The sequence below is a fragment of the Lepidochelys olivacea genome (assembly GCF_965140295.1).
Source record: "Lepidochelys olivacea isolate rLepOli2 genome assembly, chromosome: 16".
In the NCBI taxonomy this organism is placed as follows: Eukaryota; Metazoa; Chordata; order Testudines; family Cheloniidae; genus Lepidochelys; species Lepidochelys olivacea.
In genome coordinates this window covers 8,927,545-8,946,722 of record NC_140426.1, presented here as the reverse complement: position 1 = coordinate 8,946,722, position 19,178 = coordinate 8,927,545, and the positions used below count along the sequence as shown (strand labels likewise).

Below are 19,178 nucleotides of genomic sequence, written 5' to 3'. Positions count from 1 at the left end.
GAGTGCGACCCCATATGGCACTGAGACTCCTGTGTAAAACTCCTGGGACCAATCACCCATCACCACAAAGGGCTTTAGTCACTGAACAAGCCTGCTGCCTTTCCAGACTCATTTTAAGAAAGGGCTTCAATAAGGAAAGGAAATTTACACTTCGTGGGGTTATTTTTATATCCAGCTAAACAACAGTTTATGTTGGCCCTGATCCCCAATGCTCTGCACTTGTGTAAGTGAGGACACAGGTTGCAGGGCGTAGGACAGTCATCATCCTCCACTTTTGTTTTTGGACAGCACCATGTAGTGCCTTTCTGGGATTTAAATAGCAACTACTAAGTCCAGGAAATTGTATGTGTACACACACCCCCCTCCTTCATTTATGTTCATTTTTGCATGGCCTCCTTTTCCAACAGACCAACTTGTACCTACTCTGCTCAGAAGCTTACATGCACCTGAAATGCTGGTTATCAGAGGTGCAGAGCAGAGATGACAGTCCATTAAACCCCTCTTACGAAGAGGTTAGACCTTGTGAGACCTCAGATTCTCATTCATGCCTCCTGTTTCAGCACCTTCATGAAATGAACGGTCTCAGTCCACCTCCTGGAAAAAGAGGGCCTGCTCTGGAACTTCGGCCCTGTCTATGCTAGGAGCACTTTACTGGTACACTAGACCAGCAAAGTATTGGATTGCTAGTGTGAATGCAGCTAAAGCAGCAAAGCTGCACTTTTACCGGTATGGTTTATTTATCCTATCCACACCCCCACCAGCAAATCCAAGCTCTACTGGTAATCGCACCTAGCTGAACTGCTTCTACACCAGGGGCATCTGTCAGGGAGGGAATCACACCTCCTCGCACCTCTGATGGACAAAGCTGTGCCAGCAGAAGCCTATAGCACAGAGCCAGCCTTAAAGAAGATATGGAGCTGAACTTCCCTCTTCAGGCTCTAGACCCTGCTTGCTAATGGGAACCACCTCAGCACTTGAGTCACCGGGGCAGGGAATGTTGGGAACAAGGACATAGTTGCCAAAATGGGCACCCGTTGTTGGTGAAAGGTTGAGACAATGTATTTGTTCACCTACACAATTTATGCGTATGAATCAATGTGGACATAACAAAATGCTTGTTGTTATGGATATCAGAGAAGCCCAAGGTTTTATTTTGAGCCGAGAGTCAATTGCCACTTTCAGACAGTTTGTAATCTACAGCTAATTTATGCCCCCTCGCCCCCAAAGAGAAATCCTTTACTGCACTGGGATACTTACAGTATCCCTCCTCTGCAGCTATCCAGCTTTCTAAAAGACAGATACCTCCACAGGCTTTATATTATAGGGCTTCAATCAGGCCCTACAATTCAACTCTCATATACACTCACACACACACAGTGGTTGCATGCAGATATCCAAGAGCCGTATTTGGTACCACACAAGGTTGTATCGATCCAAGAACTAGTGACAAATATCCCCCATACCATTAGAGTAAAACCCGTCAATTCTGGTGGCAGGCCTTTACACTGCAAGTTTTAAAGACACACCCCAGCAAAAGTCAAATCACATCAGACACTGGAGCGTCATCTATTTTTAGTTGGGCATCAAAGTAAATTCAGGATTTTGTCTGCCTTGAAGAGCATCTCTGTGATCAGACATCAGTTCATCTGCTTTCAGACCCCAGAAACAAATAGGAAATAAGGGAAGCGCAAGCACAGATGCACAATTATACACACACACACAAATCTGCTGACTGGAGGCAGTTAAATCCTTTGTACATTTCTTCTCTAAGCACTTTTCACTTCCACACAAAAGTTAGAGAAGCCACACGAAAGAGATGATTATCTTTTCACAGCAATCCTATAACAGGGCAAGAGGTCATGGAATGGCCTGACAGACAGATTTGCATTAAAAAAAAAAGAGAGATTAAGACTGAAAACAGTGGGGGATTGAGTCTCCCCCGTTCTCAGTGAGCGCACAGCAACTTTTGAGTATCTTGCCCTCCAAGTTTAATAAATAATAATTAAATGAAAGACTTAAATACCAGCGTCTAACACAAAGAGCCCAGTTGCCACTTTTCTTCCCAGCCATCGTCGGATCACTTTTCTGGTCTCTGTTTCTTCAGCCTCGGCCGCCTTCTTTCGGTCACTGATCAGATCCATTCTGCACTGCCCCCTTTACTATAGCCCTCTTCCACATCCTCTACTCTCCTTTTTCTCCCCACCTGCTCTCCTACAACGCTCCCAAAAATCACACCAGTTCTCATGGAACATATGAGAGCCAGCATCACTTTCTACCAAGAAATGGTTGATCCCCCTACAACTGCCTGCAAAATACTTTAGATGTCTCTGCCAGAGAAGTTACACTACAATACACCAACTACATTTGGATTCTTCCCCTCCACCCACTTCCAAAATCTTCCCCACCACCATGGAAAAGTAAACATGAACAAACAGACTGAACCCCAGAACAGAACATCCCCTAGATCAGGGGGACCTCAGGATCCCGATATGAACTTAGCCTCCCTCTCCATTAAAGGATATGAATTTCCAAGTGGTAGCCAACCATAAGAAGAGTTACTCCTTCAAGCTAGGGAGCCACTAAATCCTCTCTCCTGCTTAGCAACAGACTTTTATGCTGCAAAGACTATAAGGTACAGTACTGCCCACTCTTATTTGCTTATTCTCCTGTTTATCCCCTGCAGCGGTCATGCCCCAGTACCACATTTGGCAGCATATCAGATGCTGGCCACTAGCCCTGAGACACTCAGGTCTACATTACACTTGCCCAATGATGCACTAAACACCACAGATGGCTCCTGTTCTCATGTTTCCATCAGCAAAGAGGAATTTAACAGCAAAGCTTTGCCCACAGGTGCGGCTGAGGGAGGGGAGGGAGGAAGGAGTGCACTACAGACCAAGACATACGGCGCAATCTTGAGAATAATTATTTACACAGCATTTCTGATCCACCAGTGAACTAGCCAGAGGGGCAGAAATCCCTTTTTGCACCACATCTCAGCAGACAGACTGCCACAGAGCTAGGGTGCTCTCATCCCACACATGGCTGAAGTGGATTTTTAAACTGGGAAGTAGCAAACAGTCAGCCTGGTAGACTGACACAGAATTACACTGTTCATTGCATTGATGTACAGGAATATGCTGTGGTGAGTGTTAAGCCAGCAAAGCAATGCCAGGGTCATTTGAATAGCTAGCTGGGTTTTGAATGCATGGGGAGAGGGGTCTAGGGTGGAGGAGGGGCATCGGTGCTTGGGTACTTCCCCTGAACAGGACACTTGCACACTTCTACACAGTAAACATCTTTGCTGTGTCCCTGACCTGCATTTTGCAAAAAGGACCCACTGCTTGACGGTCACATCCAGAACGATTTTATAGAGGTGCTATTTGGGGTGACCCACAAGCTTTGTCGTCATCTGTACATATTCCAAATCCACTCTTACTGGTGTTACTGACCACTTGCATCAGTGGGGCCCTGTCTTCGACAGCACGCTGCTTCAGGTGCCATCTTTTCAAGATCATTTTACCATGTTCAGCAGAGTCAGCCAGGACCTGCTCCCTAATGTGGATTCAGGTTAGTATCTTTCACTTCCATTTAGCTGGCCCAGGTGGACCTTCAGCTCACTCCCGTGGGGATCTGGGCCACATAAATGAGAGATAGAGATAACCAGCTGTTATTTAGCCACAAGTTTTTCCCCTAGCATGGGTGCAGGTTAAGTTAGCTAAGCCCACCATCCTTTCCTAATCTAGACAAGCCCATAGACAAGCCAGGGGAAGAAAGATGGTCTTGGTGTTCTAGCACTGAATGACAGTTTCAATTCTCAGTTCTAAAAAAATCAACTCTCTCTGTGACCTGGATTTCTGTGCCTCAGTTTTGCGATCTATAAAATGGGGCTATAATACCTATAAGAAGGATAAATACCCAGTGGGTGATCAGATAGCCCCATCGCTGCCGGTATTTAGAACCTGGATAAAGAGTTAACATGTATACACACACATTTTAGGCCTGATGTATTTGAGACTTTTATACCTTAACATTTCACTTAGTAGAGCCATGACCCTAGTAATCTGGACAGCTAAATAAGTGCGTGTGGAACACAGAGAGGAATTTTCAGAGCTGCTTTTAGAAACACCTTTAGTTTCTTCATCCTTGAGTGTCTCTGGTGGCGATGTGGGAGTCAGGACTGTTCTTTTAACGATATTTTCCAGGAGGAGCTCAGTTTGATAATGGAAAATAGAACTGAAACAATCTGCTTTGCCATTGGAAATCAGAACGTTTCAAAGTTGTTGAAAGGTTAAAAAAAAGCACTTCTACAACTGAAGCAAGTGGTCAAATAAATTTAAAAAAATTGAACACACTGTTGTAGCGTTTTCCTTACAACTCTGAAGCCATCTTCCCCTGTGCTAAAGCAGAGTCTTCCAATTTGACTCCGTCTCCAGTGGTCAAGATGGCAGCTTCCTGTTCTTTAGCAGGTCAGAGTTAGTATTTAAGACTTCATTGCGGGATATTCCTGCCCACATGCTCAGGGTCTAGCTGATGGCCATATTTGGCGTCAGGAAGGAATTTTCCCCCGGGGCAGACTGGCAGAGGTCCTGGGGGTTTTTCGCCTTCCTCTGCAGTGTGGGACACAGGTCACTTGTTGGAGGATTCTCTGCACCTTAAGTCTTTAAACCATGAGTTGAGGACTTCAATAGCTCAGACATAGGTTAGGGGTTTGTTATAGGAGTGAGTGGGTGGATGAAATTCTGTGGCCTGCATTGTGCAGGAGGTCAGACGATGATCATAATGGTCCCTTCTGAGCTTAAAGTCTATGATTCCTTCAGGGAGACCTCTGACTAAACACAGATATCTCTAGTTATGGAGTTGGCACCAAAAGGTGTGCAGATCAGAGAAATGTGGTTTGATCTTAAAGGTGCAGGTGTGTTGGTATCCGAGTCCTTCTTTCAAAGGACATGCTTGAGGTTTCTAATGTGTTGGGCAAGGCAGAATGACCAAGATACTCCTGTGCTGGCCCATTGTGGCATCAGACAGCATCTGAGAGCCAGACTATATGAGCCACAACATGAAGTAGGCTCAGGTTGGTGTATTTTTTTGGGCAAAGATGGTGGGATCTCAGCCTTGACTAGAGCTCCTAGACACCACCACCACAACTAACTGGATTCCCCACTGGCAGCAGCCCATTGAGTTAGCCAGAGAGAGCAAACAGAAGAGGCTGTAAACCTCAGGGTGCAAACTACAACCCCCCAACTCAGCTGCTTAGACTTGTTGAGACACTAGTCTCCCACAAGCACAATAAATAAGACATTAGCCAAGTCAATAGGGAGGATGTACAGGAATGAATCAGACAGCCTGCGTTTGCCCGGCAGCTGCCACTGGCCCTTCATGCAGACTTCACATTTGGACACATTCAGACTCCAGCCAGGGGACGGGATCACACCAAATCCTGGAGTCTAAAAATATGCAGACTCCCGCCCTGGAGAGCAGAGCCAGACGTGCGGATCTGCAAGGGCTCATGCAAGCTGTCAGAGGGAAACTGGGCCACGGACAGCCTCCCTCGGCATTGCCACAGCCAGAGGGGACATAACACTGCTCCGTGAGCCGCTGAGTCAACCAGGACACCTCTGCCTAGAGCAGATGATCATGCCTAAGGCCAGCCCTGCATGCAATTAAAAATAAAACTTCGTCAGCTACCACTTCCCAACAAGTTTTACAGAAACCCTGCTCAGGTCCCATTACAGCCCATGGCTCACTGGTGCACTACCAAACCCACTATGCAAGTACTGAAAGGACAGGGGCTGGTGGAAACATCTGCCGGTCTTTGTTGCTAAAGCTTATTTATGCAAGACTCCAAAATTTCCTAGGCTCAAGTCTGCATAGGTTGCTACAGCAGGGCGGGGGGAACTTTTCCAAAATGAAGAAAAAAAGAGATCCTACAACAGATCTCGAGCTGTCGAGGGGGTTAAAGAAAACCCTAACTGAAGGCAAAGTGAGGAAAAATGGAAGGGGGGGTGGGGGTGGAGGAAGAGAAGAGACACTCTCCAGAAAGTCTGATTGCCTATGGCTGCCCCACATGCAAACAGCAGTCAGTAGCCTGGTGTAACCATAGTTACCTCACAGCTGGCCCATAATGCATCCGGGCTAGTTGGACTAGCTCAGAATCCTGGGATACTCAGCTCGCTGCCCTATTATTGGGAGCAGGTTCTCGGGAAGAGCGAGAGAAAAGTCAGTCTATATGCTTGGGGGGGCCAGAGAGAAGCAGGAGAGAGAAATTAGGTGTCTCATGCTGAAAGTAGTAAATAGCTTTTCCTAAGGAGAATAGGTATAAACCACCACCAGCAACGAGCCTCTAACTAGTTCTGTACAATAGCTTTCAGAAGCCAGAAAAACCAAGGTCCAATGGGAGAGGTGTTTTAAATCGAGACAGGCATACTTGCTTCCACAGCAATGGTGTTTGCCAGACAAGGTCAACAGAACAAGGTCCTGGCCCAGAAGGACTAAATCTAAATACTTGGAAACAGTCCCAAGAATCCGAGACAGAGGCAATGAGAGCAGAAGACGGGGAAGGGAGAGACTCAGCCTTAGGGGAAGCAAGAAATAATAATTTGCACTTCTGTAGCACCAGGGCTATCAGAGCACTTTGGAAGCAATAATGAAGACAGGGAAGATGCTAATATCTATTTTACAAAAAAGGAGAAAACAGGTACAGACAAAAGTTGCTCACCCTAAAAGTCACACAGGAAGCCTGTGGCAGAGCAAAGATAGAACCAAGATCACCTATCCCCAACCACCCCCATGCCATGAACCATCCCTTGCTTATACAGTGAAGCCCTGTTTACGCGAAGGAAATTCTGTAAGGTAACTTTCCATCACTATCAGGTCAGTTCCATGAGTATCTGCAGGTGGAGCTGAACTAGCATTAGCAATGATGGGAAGGGGTTTAAGTCTTTTTAAAAAGACCGTTTTAGAAAGTTTCCCCCCTAGCATAGGCTGGGCCTCAGAGTTTGGAAGTTTTCAGAGGAAGAGTCCAGTCTAAGTCAGGCTTCACAACTGGCAGAATTCCGGCAAACTAACAATACAGGATTTGCCGAATCTGCTACGAAGAGTTTTTCAATGGCCAGATTTGCAAACATGGTACCACAGTGCTCTCCCTCGACTACAGCCGGAGTGCCTGGCACAGACATCATACAGCCTAGCGCCTCCTAGTCCCCTGACCCTCCCATCCCCACTGTCTGAGAAAGGAGAGGGAGAACTGAGGCTAAGTTACCACCTCAGCTGGCTTGCTTGTCATTTTCATTAGTCACAGTCCAACTGGACCCAAGAGAAAAATGTAGAAATCCCACTTTCAACCGCACTCTGGAGCATGAGTGCTTCACCAAGGAGCTGCTTCTCAGATCACAGCACAACTTGTGGGGAAGCCGCGTAGACTGAAGAGTGTGAGAAATGGAAGAGTCAGAGGATCACTTGGACCCACCTCTGCTGGGCTTTGCCTCCAAGCTACTCAGGTTGTCATCTCTCTTTGCCCTCATGTTTGAGTAAGCATTGAGTCAGAGCTGTGGCAGCGTATTTTGTGAACCAAGTGGTTAGGGGTGCTTTTTTTGGGGGGGGGGGGGAAGGGGTGAGGGGAAGGAGAATATTCAGCGGGAGAGAATGAACACTCTCTACAAGGTACCTGTACATGATCTCTTTCCCCACTCCCCCAACCTGGTCCTTTACAGTCAATAATTCTATGGAGAGAGAGACACCAAGACCTCTTCAAACAGCTCTCGCCGAACACCTTCCATATGAGAAACAGGGTCTTAACATAAATCAGAATCAGTTACGTTTAACACGCGGTGCTGAGAATGCAGATTTTAGGGCAAGCATCTATATGGCCCTACCTCCCCAGACACACACTACAGTGACAGCAGAGTTCAACGGTTACACTTGCTTGTGTTTCAAACATCCTCCACTATGGTTTGGCCTCTGTAAACACAGTCCTACCAAGTTAGGACCAAGCACATAACACATTCTCCAACTTAGCTAAAGACAACTTAGGCATGGCTGTGGACTTAACTCACTTCAGTCCTATTCACACAAGCTGGGACAAACTAGAAACAGCCCAGAACCCAGATATTCAACTTCACACTTCAGATCTTAAACGATAAGGAAGAGATCTAGTGGGGGGGGGGGGGAAAGAGAAATGGGTGGAAGGGCAGTTGATCCCACATTCGTTTACTGTAGGAACAAGTGTTGGAGACAGGGTACTGGAGTAGGTGGACCCTGGAGCAGACCACACCTGACAATTCCTACGTGCCAAACCCTGGCAATTCCCCAAACTTTATGGGGAAGTTCAGACTGCTTGTACCAAGTCCCATCTCCAGTAAAATCACAGCTGAGCTTTAGGTCAACACCACATGTCTGGTTTAGGGTTTTACACCACGGCCATCACCACAGCACCCGAGTGCCCGCTGCATGCAATCAACACGGTGGTCAGAGCCATGCCAGCAGCAAGGGAATTTGAGCAATTGTTAAGAAGGGGGTCTAAGCAACAGCTCCCCAAACCAGGGGTGGGGGGCAACACACAGACACTGACTTTGACCAGATGGATCTCACACCTGAAACTGGTCGATGTTTCACCCATGGTTACCCCGGACAGGGAGACTGTTGCCAGAAGCCTGCTAGCACCCACCATGCGTAAACAGTCCCTTACCAAGGCTATTCTGCCCCCGCATGCACAGACCCTGAGCAGAGAAAGTTTCATTCCCGCTGCCCATGAGCCAAGGAAGAAACTCCCGCATCCCCACGCCCTCCCTGGAGCCGAGGATGGGGGAATAGGAGTCACACTCCTGCTGAAGCCCCCAGGAGGTAGAAATGAAACACAACAGACAACACAATCGAAGCCCTGCTAGCAAGGGAATGAGCGGGACGGTCCAAAAGGCTGCACCCCCCCGCCCCCCATCCTCGGCATAACGGAGCTCCGTGAAAATCAGGCTCTTGAAAGTCATAAATAATGAAACTCCCAGTAAAAAGGTGGGTGGCTGGGCGGGCGGCGGGGGGTTCAACAAGGTGATACTGAACTCAACCTCTGAAGTGCAAGGGCGGATAGACCAGGAGGAGCCAGCAGGCGCCGCGGCCGGGAATCTCCCACCCCTGGGGAGCGGGGGCCCTGCACCCGGAAATGCAATGCGCGAGGAGAGTGGAATGGCACTGCGGCGGGGAAGCTCGCAGCCCAAGGAGGGCGCTTTGGGGGGGGGGGGAGGAGAGGGAGGAGGGGCCCTGCCGCCCGGGGATGCGGGGGGGGAGGGGTACTGCGGCGGGGAAGCTCGCAGCCCGAGGAGGGCACTATGCGGGGGGGGGGGGGGGAGCTCGCAGCCCGAGGAGGGCACTATGCGGGGGGGGGGGGGAGCTCGCAGCCCGAGGAGGGCACTATGCGGGGGGGGGGGAGCCGCCCGGGGATGCGAGGGGGGGAGGGGCACTGCGGCGGGGAAGCTCGCAGCCCGAGGAGGGCACTATGCGGGGGGGGGGGGGGGGAAGGAGCTCGCAGCCCGGCCGTGCGGGGCTCACCGCGGTACGGCAGGCTCCCGGAGAGGCGCACGGTGACGGTGCCGGCCAGCGGCTCCCCGGGGCTGTAGACGACGCGGCTCTCGCTCAGGCGGATCTCGAACAGCTGCAGCTTCCCCATGGCCGGGCTGCGTCCCGGGCGGGCGGGCGGGCGACTCAACCTGCTGCGGCTGCTACTCTGATACCTGCTGCTAGTGACGCCCCGGCCGGGAATGTCCCTGCCTCTTAAAGGGCCAGCGCCGCCCCCGCCCCCGCCCGGGGCGGGGGGATGCCTAGGAGGTGTGTCCCGCACCCGCGCACCCCATCCCCGCAGCCTGCAGCTAGAGGAGGAGGAGGAGGGACCCCGGCCTCGCGGTCTGATGCCCTGAGATCTGGATCCAGGCAGGAAGAAAGCCTGCTTCCCAGCACGGGCCTGTTTGTGTCTCTCTCGGCCCGTCTGTCTCATGGAGATAAAACCAATCGCCTGCGGCGGCTATGGGCAAAGGAACTGTGATCCAAATGCACCATTTCCTACCCTCCACGGTAATGAAAGGGGGAAACGGGATGGGCAGGTGCCCCCGAAAGATAAGCGCCATCTGCCCTTTATTTCCTTGCGGTGCAGGCGGTCGCCCTACTAGTGGGGAGGATGATGAAGAATCCAGCCTTCCTCAGCTGGGAGGGGTGGGACGCACCTTGCACCCGAGGTGCCAGGTTGTGAGACTGCTCTGGCCTCAGAACCATCTACCTCCCTGCCCCCCCGTCTCCAACCCTCTTGTATGTGCTGAGCAAGTCAATGCAGTCAAAATGCCATTTATTTAGCAATTAACTGGTGTGACTTTAGTGCTGGTGAAAGGCTCCTCCTGGAGACTCAGGCCTGGGTGAGGACAGGCAGGTTGTGGACACTGGAAGAATTAATAAGCCCTGTTTATCCACAGAACGGGGATGGTATAGACAGCAGCCCTGCAAGCTTTCGCCCACACTGCTCCTTTCCTCAACTTAGGCTTTGAACAGGTTTCAGAGTAGCAGCCGTGTTAGTCTGTATCCCTAAAAAGAAAAGGAGTACTTGTGGCACCTTAGAGACTAACCAATTTATTTGAGCATAAGCTTTTGTGAGCTACAGCTCACTTCATCAGATGCATACTGTGGAAAATACAGTGGGGAGATTTTATATACACAGAGAACATGACACAATGGGTTTTACCATACACACTGTAACAAGATGCGTTTCAGAGTAGCAGCCGTGTTAGTCTGTATTCGCAAAAAGAACAGGAGGACTTGTAGCACCTTAGAGACTAACCAATTTATTTGAGCATGAGCTTTCGTGAGCTACAGCTCACTTCATCGGATGCATACCGTGGAAACTGCAGCAGACTTTATTTGTTTATTTATTTATTTATTTATCTGTAACAAGAGTGATCAGGAAAGGTGAGCTATTACCAGCAGGAGAGCCCGGGGGGGGGGGACCTTTTGTAGTGATAATCAAGGTTTTAACTGCAAATTAATTCCAATTCAGCAGTCTCTCCTTGGAGGGTTTTTGAAGTTTTTTTGTTGAAAAATTGCCACTTTTAGGTCTGTAATCGAGTGACCAAAGAGACTGAAGTGTTCTGCGACTGGTTTTTGAATGTTATAATTCTTGACGTCTGATTTCTGTCCATTTATTCTTTTACATAGAGACTGTCCAGTTTGGCCAATGTACATGGCAGAGGGGCATTGCTGGCACATGATGGCATATATCACATTGGTAGATGTGCAGGTGAACGAGCCTCTGATAGTGTGGCTGATGTGATTAGGCCCTATGATGGTGTCCCCTGAATAGATATGTGGACACAGTTGGCAACAGGCTTTGTTGCAAGGATAGGTTCCTGGGTTAGTGGTTATGTTGTGTGGTGTGTGGTTGCTGGTGAGTATTTGCTTCAGGTTGGGGGGCTGTCTGTAAGCAAGGACTGGCCTGTCTCCCAAGATCTGTGAGAGTGATGGGTCGTCCTTCAGGATAGGTTGTAGATCCTTGATGATGCATTGGAGAGGTTTTAGTTGGGGGCTGAAGGTGACGGCTAGTGGCGTTCTGTTATTTTCTTTGTTGGACCTGTCCTGTAGTAGGTAACTTCTGGGTACTCTTCTGGCTCTGTCAAAAAGTGGCAATTCTTCAACAAAAAAACTTCAAAAACAGACTCCAACAAGAGACTGCTGAATTGGAATAAATTTGCAAACTGGATACAATTAACTTAGGCTTGAATAAAGACTGGAAGTGGATGTGTCATTACACAAAGTGTAACTATTTCCCCTTGTTTATTTCCCCTCCTACTGTCCTTGTAAACTGCTGGAAATGGCCCACCTTGATTATCACTACAAAAGGTTCCCCCTCCCCCGGCTCTCCTGCTGGTAATAGCTCACCTTTCCTGATTACTCTTGTTACAGTGTGTATGGTAACACCCATTGTTTCATGTTCTCTATGTATATAAAATCTCCCCACTATATTTTCCACTGTATGCATCTGATGAAGTGAGCTGTAGCTCACGAAAGCTTATGCTCTAATAAATTTGTTAATCTCTAAGGTGCCACAAGTCCTCCTTTTCTTTTTAGACTTTTAAGAGACTCCAGTTGAAATGACCCATTATTCTGTCCTGGGTTTCTCTATGATGAGACTGCCAGTAAAGAGGGGGGCAAGAACTGTTAGTTGTAATGGTAGGTCCTGTGATGAGAATGGCTATCCAGTAGAAATTGACTTGAAACCCCAATTAATTTCACCTGGACCCCTTAGCAGCCATTAGCTGGGAAAGGGAACAGCTGTTGGTTACCACCAACCTGGCTGGATTCACACTGGTGATTAAGGCCTGGGCTCTGCAAGCACTTTTCTGAAAGTCTCCTAGCGTTAGTACCATCCCGCTAGTAGTAGTAAAAGTGGGAGTGCTCTGTCCCATTAATGATCCCATCCAAGGCACTTTACCAATGCTAGTAATTAAGCTTCACCACAACTCTTTGAAGTCAGTAGGCATAGAATGATAGGGTTATAAGAGAGCAAAGGTCATCTAGTGCCAAGAGACAAGATTTGTTGTGTCTAAACCATCCAAGACAGGTGGATCTCTAGCCTCCTTATGAAAACTTCCAGTGAAGGAGCGTCCACAACCTCCCTAGGCGTCTGTGCCATTGTCCTACTGTTCTTACAGTTAGGAAGTTTTTCCTGAGATGTAATCTAGATCTGCTCTGCTATAGCTTGAACCCATTGCCGCTTGCCCTGCCCTCTGTGGCAAGAGAGAACAACTTTTCTTCATCTTTTTTTATGGCAGCCTTTTGTGAAGACGGCTATTGTGTCCCCCCTTAATCTCCACTTTTCCAAACTAAAGATTACATCCCTTTCATCATCTTTGTCGCTCCCTCTGGATCCTTTCCAGTTTCTCTACATCCTTTCTATACATTGGTGACCAACCTGGACACAACAGTACTCCAGCTGAGGCCTAACCAGCGCTGAGTAGAGAGGTACAATCACTTCCCATGACTTGCATGCTATGCCTCTGTTAATGTAACCTAAAATTGCATTTGCATTTTTTGCAACAGTATTGCATTGCTGACTCATGTTGAGGTTGTGATCCACAACAACTCCCAGATTCTTCTCAGCAGTGCTGTCACCAAGTCAGTTATCCCCCATTCTGTATTTGTGTGCGTTTGTGTTTTCTTCCTTAAGTGTAGCACCTTACATTTGTCTTTATTGAATTTCATTTTGTGGTCTATGGCTTAGTTCTCCAATGTATCACCCTCTGAATTTTAGCTTTATCCTCCAAAGTATTGGCAACTCTCCCAGCTTTGTGTCATCTGAAAACTTGATCCATACATTCTCTATTCCTACATTCAGGTCATTAATAAAGATGTTAACAACACCGGACCCAGAACACATCCCTATGGAATCCCACTTGAGACCTCCACTTGATCCATACATTCTCTATTCCTACATTCAGGTCATTAATAAAGATGTTAACAACACCGGACCCAGAACACATCCCTATGGAATCCCACTTGAGACCTCCCTCCAATCTGATATCATTATTATCCCCTCTTTACACAAGGGAAACTGACACAGAAAAGTGAAATGACATGCCCAAGGCCAAAGTGTGAATAAGTAGCAGAGCCAGGAATAGCACATAGGCACCCTATTCGCTGGTCTATCCATTAGGTATGCTCCCTATGCTGTAGTACAACTGCAAGCTGTAAATTTTATCTCTCTTTCTGGATAATGAGTATTTTTCTTATATGGATGGTTATGAAACCTCAGAATTGACTCTTTTGCCAGGAGCTACAAGGATCCATGGTTGCAGTTTGCTTAGCAATTTACGTAACATAACTATATGGACACAATGTCTTACACTTGAATGCCAACTCACTCACCATTCCCTACTCCTCACCTCTTGGTTGATTATGTTCTGCCAATGGGGTACGTATTTGTAGACTATTTACATACCTAATTATCTGCTCATCTGCAGCTACATGTATGCACTGAAAGTACAATTCTTATATAACAGCACATAAAGAAGCATGAGGCATGAAATTCACAGCTAGAGCTGGTGAAAAAAAGTATGTTATATTAACATTTTAATTAAATAATTTTTGTTTAATTTGAATTTTTTACAAAATTTTTTGACAAAAATGTCTAAACAAAAATTGTAGTTTAAAATAAAATGTTCTGAAATGTTTTCATGGGCGGGGAGGTGTAATCCCACTTTCTTTTACTTTTTAAAAATCTCTCCCTTCCCCTCTTTTTTTCTGCTGAAAAAAGATACATTCAAAAAGTATGAGGAAGCAGGATTCTCACTACAATTTTAAAACAAATGTTTTGTTTGGAAAGTTCATCAAAAGACTAAAAGTGTTGAGGAATATGAAATGTGTCCTGGAAAAATGTAACTGTTGTCAAAATCCCAGGTTAAAAAACAAATAACTGCATCTGTTCTCCTTTGGGACCAAAGACACCAGTCACTACCTGGGGAGCAAAGTGTAGCTGTATTTATGAAATAAAATAAGGATATCAATGTACACACACAAAGACCAGCAGTAAGTGCAAAATATTATTAGTATATTATAGAGCTATCTGTAAGGGGGAAGGTGTAATTGTTAAAGCATGGGAGTTTTCTTCTGAATCAGATCTAAGTCCCATTCCTTAGCCGTCTCTTCCTGTGTGACTTGGGCTGGTTGTGTCACCCCTCTGTTTCTCCATCTACAAACTACGGATGGTAACACTTCCCTAGCCAAGGGAGAGTGTGAGGCTGAATTTGTGAGGCAACCAGTGACTTTAGTGAGAAGTTCTATAGAAATGTCCCTAAATAACTACGTAATGACTGAGAGGCACAGACACACGGGCCAGTTATGTGAACACATCAAGGTGAGGCAACACCTCTTTATCTTTAGTGCAATTGCAAATCACAGGACCATTTCCAGAGGGTTTGTGGTGCCAGGGGTGTGCTGTGGGAGCAAGGCACGCAGTGTGGACTTCTTACACTGAGGAGCACTGTGCACAATTCCTTGGCCTGTTGTCTTTTCTAGGCAAGGTATTCACACTGGAGAGAAAGCCATGCAGCGTAATGAATGTCCCATAACGTCATAAGCCAGGCACCTGAGCTCCAGCCATGGTGGGAGAAAAAAAAAATACTCATCTAGACAAAACCAAGGGAGCCAAAGCGTACAGCTGGGCTGAGTCAGGCCCCTGGATTTATATCAAAAAGAAGATCAAGAAGTGACTTGACTATACTGTCTAAGCACCTTCACGGGTACTAACAGGGCTCTTTAATCAAGCGAAGAAGGGCATAACAAGAACCAATGACAGGAAACTGAAGCCTCATCTGAAAACATGCACCCCTCAAGCCAGCTAAGGTCTGGATCTTTTCTACTTCTGTTGCAGCCGTTTGTAGATGAAGTAGCAAATACCAGGGTCATCCAGGTGAAGTCACACCACGGGTTTATTTATATACTGGTATTAAAACATTTCCCTTGCCATTTTCTGTCCTCAGCACACCGTAACATCTTAGCTGATTTGTGACCACCACACTCCATTGTCATTATTTATTTATGATAGCACCACTCCTGGCCTAGGACCCCACCGTGCGAAGCACAGTCCAAAAATATAACCAAATCAAGCAGATGTCTTTATTGAGCTATTTGCTATGACTCTGAGGTTGCCGCTAATCCCTGACCCATCTGTTTATTATTTGTACTCCCCCAGCACCTAGGAACCCCAGCCACCGAGAAGGACCCATTCATAGACTCACAGAGTTTAAAGCCAGAAGGGACCATTAGATCGTCTAGTCTGACCTCCTGTCTAGCACAGGCCTTTACATTTCATACCTTTACTCCTGTGTTGATCCCAATAACTTGTGTTCAACTAACACAGATTCCAGAAAGGCAGCCAGCCTTGATCAAGAGATGGGGAAGCCACCACTTCCCTTGGGAGTTTGTTCCCAGGGTTAATGACTCCCATCGTTAAAAATCTGTGCTCGTTTCTCATGTGAATTTGTCTGGCTTCAGCTTCCAGCCAATAGTTTTGTTCTGCCTCTCTCTGTTAGACTAAAGAGCCCTTTAATACTCAGTATATTCTCCCTGTGAAGGTCCCTATACGCTATTATCAATTCAGCTCTCAAGCTATGCTGCTGTAGTGCTTCAGCGAAGATGGTACCCATGCTGATGGTTGTCCCATTGGTTTAGATATTCCACCTCCCCAAATGGCAGAAGCTAGGTTGACGGGAGAAGTCTCCTGTCAGCCTAGTGCTGTCTATAATTTAGATCAGTTTAACTGCGTTGCTCAGGAGTGTGGATTTTTAACACCCTTGAGCGATGTAGTTATACGGACCTGATTTCCTAATGTAGACCAGGCCTAAGTATGAGACAAGAGTCAAGGGTTGGATACAGACAGTCGGAAGAGGGATGTCAAGGTTCCTTCCCCACTCTGAAATCTAGGGTACAGATGTGGGGACCTGCATGAAAACCTCCTAAGCTTACTTTTACCAGCGTAAGTTAAAACTTCCCCAAGGTACAAACTATTTTACCTTTTGCCCTTGTACTTTATCGCTGCCACCACCAAACGTCTAACAGGTATATAATAGGGAAAGAGCCCGTTTGGAAATGTCTTTCCCCCAAAAATCCTCCCAAACCTTACACCCCCTTTCCTGGGGAAGGTTTGATAAAAATCCTCACCAATTTGCATAGGTGAACACAGACCCAAACCCTTGGATCTTAAGAACAATGAAAAAGCAATCAGGTTCTTAAAAGAAGAATTTTAATAGAAGAAAAGGTAAAAGAATCACCTCTGTAAAACCAGGATGGTAAATACCTTACAGGGTAATTAGAGTCAAAACATAGAGAATCCCTCTAGGCAAAACCTTAAGTTACAAAAAGACACAAAAACAGGAATATCCATTCCATTCAGCACAACTTATTTTACCAGCCATTTAAACAAAACAGAATCTAAGGCATATCTAGCTAGATTACTTACGAAGTTCTAAGACTCCATTCCTGTTCTGTCCCCAGCAAAAGCATCACACAGACTGAGAGAGAGAGTTTGTTTCTCCGTCCCTCCAGCTTTTGAAAGTATCTTGTCTCCTCATTGGTCATTTTGGTGAGGTGCCAGTGAGGTTATCCTAGCTTCTTAACCCTTTACAGGTGAAAGGGTTTTTCCTCTGGCCAGGAGGGATTTAAAGGTGTTGACTCTTCCCTTTATATTTATGACAGGGGAAAACAAGGAAACCATGAAATAAAGTTGGTTAACATGGTAGGCAATGGTTATAAAACACCAGCTGCCTAACAGTTGTCAGGTTTTTTGTAGGCATGTCAAAGGAGAGTTTGAAGAAGGGAATCAGTGCCTATGAAAAACAGAAAGTATTCCTTCCATTGGGCATATCGTTTAGAGGAAAATTCCAGCCATTCCATGAACATATTAGGTGCCTTATAGGTGCTCAATATTACTGTTTACTAACATTTCAGAATAAAGTGATCTTGGATCAAAGCCAATAGAACGGGCTCTGACAAAGTTAACCTTGAATGTTCCAAGATAAAGGTGAAATTTACTCTGTCCATGGAGATAGCCATGGTCCTTTGAAAAGACTGACCTGAGATGGAAAGAATCTCTCTCCTATTGATTTTGCTGGTGGACCCATTCCATTTTGAGTGCAACATCCTGGTATGTTTCAACATGTAGGTAAGAGGGTGTATGTGCGCTCATATGTTTATGCGTGTACATTTGTTCAGGGGTGTGCATGCTCATCCGTTCATGCATGTGTGTGTGCAGATGTCTACATCCATGCATGAGTTCATGGTGTTCCTGTATCTGGGCATACATGCTCTTATAGGCAGATGGTGATTCGTTATTTACCTCCATGGAACCCCTGAACTGCTTCCTCTCATGCAGACCAGCCCTCACCCTAACGGAGAGCCTCCCCACTCCCTGCTAGTCACCTCCTTCCTTTTAATTCAAACTCCAAAGGAGCAAAGAGAACCAGGGAGGATCACTGTTAGCAAGCCAAGGACTCAGCTGGGCCAGTCCCATTACTCTGCACTTGCTTACCTCACAGGGGTGCTGTAAGCGTGAACAGGTTAATGCCTTGACAGCACCTTGAGATCCTCTGTTGAAAAGAAGCACTAGGGATGTGTACGGTAGGGTTATGATCATACTTATCTGGTTAGCTGGATTTCTGCTCTCCTCCCTGATGGGACGTTTCTCTGTGTGACTTTGGCATTGAAATACAGAGAGAGGGACAAAGGTGAGATGGGAAATCTTTCTTCCCTCCCTATGCAGTTCAGAGGCTCAGCCCCAAGCATAGTGGAAGTTACAGTTTATCTGTCTTCATCTACAAGCCCTGCAAGAAGTAGGTCTCCTTCAGTCCAAGCTCTCATTGAAGTCAATGGGCCTTTGCCTGAGTAAAGACTGAATTAAAATGGAAGGACAGACTCTGATACCATTATTCCCACTGAGTAATTTTGGGGCCTTGTCTTCACTGCAAACAAAGATGTGTTCTCAACTGAAGTTAGCCAACTTCAATCCAAACTCTAGAGAAGCCAAGGCAGCTGCAGCTCCAACACAAGGTTTTTTAAATTGAAGTCTCTTGGGGAGCACACAGACCGGTTACTTGGAGCTGGTGTACTTGGTCACAGCCTTGGTACCTTCAGACACAGCGTGCTCAGCCAGCTCCCCAGGCAGCAGCAGGCACACGGCGGTCGGGATCTCCCGAGAGGTGATGGTCAAGTGCTTGTTATAATGTGCCAAGCGGGACACCTCCCCAGCACTGCGCTCAAAGATGTCATTGACAAAGGATTCAGAGCAGCAGCCGTGTTAGTCTGTATTCGCAAAAAGAACAGGAGGACTTGTAGCACCTTAGAGACGAACAAATTTATTTGAGCATAAGCTTTCGTGAGCTACAGCTCACTTCATCAGATGCTTATGCTCAAATAAATTTGTTAGTCTCTAAGGTGCCACGAGTCCTCCTTTTCTATTGACAAAGGAATTCATGATGCCCATGGCCTTAGAAGAGAGACTGGTGTCAGGGTGAACCTGCTTCAGCACCTTGTACATGTAGATGGAGTAACTCCTTCCTGGTCTTGAGGCGCTTCTTATCCCCTTTCTTCTGGGCCTTAGTCACCACTTTCTTGGAGCCCTTCTTGGGTGCAGGGGCAGATTTCGCCGGCTCAGGCAT

At 46.8% G+C, this 19,178-nt stretch overlaps 1 protein-coding gene and 1 pseudogene across 2 annotated transcripts in view; both read right to left on the bottom strand.

The window, feature by feature from the left end:
- Window positions 1–9,728, bottom strand: part of ARRDC1 (arrestin domain containing 1) — a 68,000-nt gene extending 58,272 nt beyond the window's left edge. The window contains exon 1 of the mRNA XM_084650447.1: window positions 9,541–9,728. Within this exon, the coding sequence (XP_084506573.1) occupies window positions 9,541–9,658 (118 nt within the window). The 5' untranslated portion in view covers window positions 9,659–9,728. The remainder of the gene's footprint in view (window positions 1–9,540) is intronic.
- Window positions 9,729–18,610: 8,882 nt separating this feature from the next.
- On the bottom strand, window positions 18,611–19,178 carry LOC311531909 (histone H2B 8-like; annotated as a pseudogene). The gene is made up of 2 exons: window positions 18,983–19,178; window positions 18,611–18,793 (listed from the first exon to the last, which is right to left on the bottom strand). The product of its transcript is annotated as a histone H2B 8-like (transcript).